Here is a 4,363-nt window from a genome sequence, read left to right as displayed (position 1 = left end):
CGGTCATGTCACAGTGCCGGGGCCAGGACACCTGTGCCATCACAGCCCGGCCTCAGGCCAGCGCTCAGCCCCTTTGTGCCATCACTGCCCCGCCCGCCTCGGGGGCAGCAGGAGCGGCTGGGCTCAGCCCTGCGGGTGCTCATGGCCAGGAAAAGCCTGGAAGTGAAAATGGGGGCCCAGCCCGCAGCAGTGAAGCGTTCCCAGGAGCAAGGGGCACACCAGGAACAGGCCTGGTGCCACCAGTGTCTGCCCCAGGGCTCCCAGGATGCTGTGGCAGCAGCAGCTGGGCCCCAGAAGATGCTGTGGACACAAAGGGAGCTGCAGTTCCCCCATGTCCAGGGAGCTCTCTGCCCTGGCTGCCAGCTCCAAGCACCTCCAGCAGCAGGAGAAGCCCCAGCCCCGGGGCAGGGCTGGGGCACACGGGGAGCTCTGCTCCCCACCCTGAGCCACGGCTGGCTGGCGATGGCCAGGGTGGTTGAGTCCCCATCCCTGGAGGTGTCCCTGCATGTCTGGATTTGGCACTGGGTGATGGTTCAGTGGTTTAGGAGTTACAGAGGTACTGATGGGTGGATGGTTGGACTGGATAATGTTTAAATTTTCTTCCAACCTTATGGTTCTGTGCTTTGACAAAACAAGCCCCTGGTATGTGGGTCAGGGCCCTCAGTGAGGCCTTTCCCTGCATTAGGGGGTGAGCCCTGGGCTGGCCAGTGCAGATGCCCAGCCCACACACACCCAGCGGTGCCAGAGGCACACCAGGAACAGGGCTGTGCCACTTTGGCACACAGCAGGCCTCTCTGGCTGAGTGCATCCTCATATCTTCCCCACTTGGGCCTTTTAAATGTCCTTTTCCCAAGGGGACAGTCAGCCTGACACCTGCACACAAAGAACCTGGAGCCCAGCACTGATGTTCCACAGGCACAGGCTGCCTCATACAAGTGACCTTTGTGTTTGTCAGAGACTCCTGGGACTGGAAAGATCATCTCATCCCACCAGAGCAGGTTGCTCAAGGCCTTCTCCCGCCTGGCTTTGAACACTTCCAGGAATGGGGCAGCCACAACCTCCCTGCGCAACTTGTTCCAGTTTCTCACCACCCTCACAGTAAAAGACTTCTTCCTAATACATAACCTAAATTTCCCCTCTTTGTACCTGTAACTCCTTATCCTATCACTATAATTCCTGATGCAGAATCCCTCTTCAGCTTCCTGTAGGTCCTTTCAGACACTGGCAGGTGCTGTGAGGTCTCCACACAACCTCCTGTTCTCCAGGCTGAGCAGACCCAACTCTCTCAGCCTGTCTCCATAGGAGAGGCGCTCCCCTTAGCAGCTTGGTGGCCTCCTCTGGGCTTGCCCCAGCAGTTCCATGTCCTCATGTTGGGGACACCAGAGCTGTAATTCCTGCCCCAGGTCTGGCCCTGCCTAAGCAGGATCATTCCGCAGGGTCAGGATCCTTGACTGGCCGGTCAGTCCCAGCTGCTGTAACTGGGCAGGATTAGCGCTCACCCGGGATCACCGGAGTGTTCCCCATGGCTCTCAACAGCCTGACCCCATCCCTCGGGCATCTCAGCTGATGTCAGTCCGAGTCGTGCAAGGGCCACCTCCAGCCTGGCAAGAGGGTGCCCGTGCCAGCCTCTCCTGCCGCCAGGCAGGGGCAGCAGCCGGCCGTGCTAGCGCTGCTTCCAGCCTGCTCTGAGTCACTCGCCGGCAGAGTGACAGCTCCATTCCCGGCACTGACAACTCCCAGCTCTTGGCAAGGCAGCGATTACAACGCAGACACCCTGGGAAGCAACTCCGGGAGCTCTGCTGTTCTTCCCCTCCCAGGGGAGAAGGCTGGTGTCCCCTCAGAGCCCCGGGCTGGGATGGGAGCAGCTCACACTGCTGCCCACAGAGCAACAGGCAAAGGTTCCAGCAGTCTGGAGAGGGGGTAAAGAGAGGAGTAAAAGGAAATTCTGCTCTGAAGGTCACAGAATCCCCCTGTGGCTGCTTCTAAGTAAGATGTGACCTGCAGTGGCCCTGGGCACAGCACCTTGGGGTCTGGCTGACTGCGGGTGTCAGTGCCCAAAGCATGTCCATGTTCCAGGTCCCTCTGAGCCCCCAGCAAAAGGCCAGCACACACCTTTAGCCTCCACTCCTCAAGTGCAACAAGTTCACCTTCTGCTCACTTTGGGCTTCAGGCTGCCCTCAGGTGTTGTTTTCAACTGCCCCCCTTGCAGTGTCCTGGGCCCTCCACTCTGCCCCTGTTCCCACACACACGGATCCCTCAGGAGGGGCCTGCCTTGTCTTCCCCTCTTCTCCCCGAATGTGCTACACAGCCCACAGTGCTGGCAAAGCACTTGGCCATACCCCTTGGTGGCAGTGGGGTGACACCCCCAGCACCCCTGCAAGAGCCCCTGAGCTGCCGCCCACCGCCTTCAGGTGACCCAGAGCACGCTCTGCAGTGCGCAGGATCAGCTCCTGAGCCTGCACTTCCCTGCCCTTGGGCCTTCCTGGGGAAAGGGGAAAAGCTGGCAGGGAGGGGACTGCAGGGCAAGGCAAGTGACTCCTCTTGGACAATCCACAGTGAGGCCCAGGCAGCACCTGCCTACAGCATGGCACAGGCACGGTGGCACAGGCACGGTGGCACAGGCACGGTGGCACAGGCACAGCCCCGTGGGAACACGAGTAATTTCCTCCCCATTACCTGTTGCCAGACACGAGGCTGCTTTGAAGCACTGCAGAGGCTGGTCTTGCAGTGGGGCCCTGGGGCAGGCAGAGCTCCACGTGAATGTCCCGTCCCTGCTCCCACAGGGATCAGCAGCGGAGCATTTGTAGGAGCAGAGCGGGGCCATAACTCTGTCCCTAAAAGGCCTCCAACCACTTGGCTGCATTTGTCAGCTCTGTAGGCATCTGTCTCAAAAGGGTGTCACTGGAAATGACAAAAATGCAAGGAGTTACCCCCAGTTTTCCATAGAAGCAGCACATCAGAGGTATCTGGCAGTGCCAGGGCAGGCCAGGGCTGCCAGCAGTGCTTCAAGGCCTGTGGGGAGCTGCACATTAACTCCTCCACCTTCCTTGTTCCCCACGGGCAGGGATTTGAGGGCAGCTCCTGCTGTCTGGCCCCAAATGCACTGAAGTTACCATGAGTGATGCCAGCCTGACTTCAGGTGACCGGGTGTGAAAAGGCTCGTCGAGGCAGCTGCCAAAACAGCCACACTTCAGCTGCTTTCCTGCTCGCTGGGGTGGAAGGTAATGGGAAAAGCAGTGATGGATCAAACACAGCACGACATCAGGCTGCACCCTGAGTCAGGCTGAATCACACCGCCCCACACGCTCCGTGCGCGGGAGGGGAGAGCAGGCTTGGATTCCAGGGTTATCCTCAAGGCTTAGTGAGGGCTGGCTGGGGGAGACGGGGGCTGCAAAGGACAGGAGCAGTGGGAAGGGGCAGCAGGGCAGAAACAAACCCACTGTAGGGGTGGGAGGGATGCAGGTGTTTTGCTCAGGTATTTAATTGCTCCAGTGATGCAATGAAGCACCAGCCAGATGCTTGGCTAAATAATCATCCCAGGGGAACCACAGCAGGAACATGAGGGCTTGGGGTGGGCATTCAGCACAGAGCTGGCCACCCCCCAGCATCCTTCCAGGCTCCCCTGGTTTCACCCCCATGATTCCGGTGGGGCTGGCAACAAGCATCAGCCTGGAGAGCATCACAACGTAGATCAGAAAGCAACCCCGAAGCAGTAAGGCAGCAAGAAGGCAGTTGGGAGGCCGCCAGCAGCTCACCACACCTTCCTACAAGTGGCAGAGGCCTGTCACTCAGCGAGGATGCAGGAGACCAGAGGGAGCACAAACCACATCTCACCCCTCCACGACTGCAGCTGCCTTAATAAGGACCCGAGGTGCCTCCAGGAACCATAATAATCAGGGCAATTAGTGCAGTACAAACGAAAACTTCCGAATGCTGCACTCTGCAGATTTTTTTACCCTGATCTGAAGCAGCTGAGGTACAAAGACAGTGGTTTTGGGAAGGCTCTGAAGGCTGGTCCCAGCCCTGCTGAGGGGACCAGCTGGCTTGAAGGTCACCAAGCTGTGCCCAGTGGGAAGGCTGGCAGGGCTCAGCCCCCCACGCCCTGGGGACCCTCTGTCAAGGGGTTGTGCGCTGGCACGAGTCTCCCTCTGCTCCTTGCTGGCCTGGGCTGGACCCACTTTCCCTGGCCCATGGAGGGGTTTTCCAGCACACCCCAGCCCTCTGCTCTGGCCTGGAGTCTCAGAATAGGCTCATCCACTCTCCCACATACCCTGCAGCACCCCAGCACGAGCCCCAAACATGTCCCTGTTCCTACTTCCCAAACTTTTCCCTTATCAAGTGGCTTTGGAAGGATCACGTTCCC

General features: G+C 59.2%; 1 protein-coding gene across 1 annotated transcript in view; it reads right to left on the bottom strand.

Moving 5' to 3' along the window:
• Positions 1–1,524, bottom strand: part of HSPA9 (heat shock protein family A (Hsp70) member 9) — a 25,650-nt gene extending 24,126 nt beyond the window's left edge. Inside the window, exon 1 of the mRNA XM_017738154.1 lies at positions 1,500–1,524. Coding sequence (XP_017593643.1) covers positions 1,500–1,524 — 25 coding nt within the window. The remainder of the gene's footprint in view (positions 1–1,499) is intronic.
• Positions 1,525–4,363: the final 2,839 nt, after the last annotated feature.

This window comes from Corvus brachyrhynchos, unplaced genomic scaffold (assembly GCF_000691975.1).
Source record: "Corvus brachyrhynchos isolate BGI_N302 unplaced genomic scaffold, ASM69197v1 scaffold616, whole genome shotgun sequence".
NCBI lineage: Eukaryota > Metazoa > Chordata > Aves > Passeriformes > Corvidae > Corvus > Corvus brachyrhynchos.
Note: the sequence above shows the minus strand (reverse complement) of the source record. Positions and strands in the feature narration are given on the sequence as shown.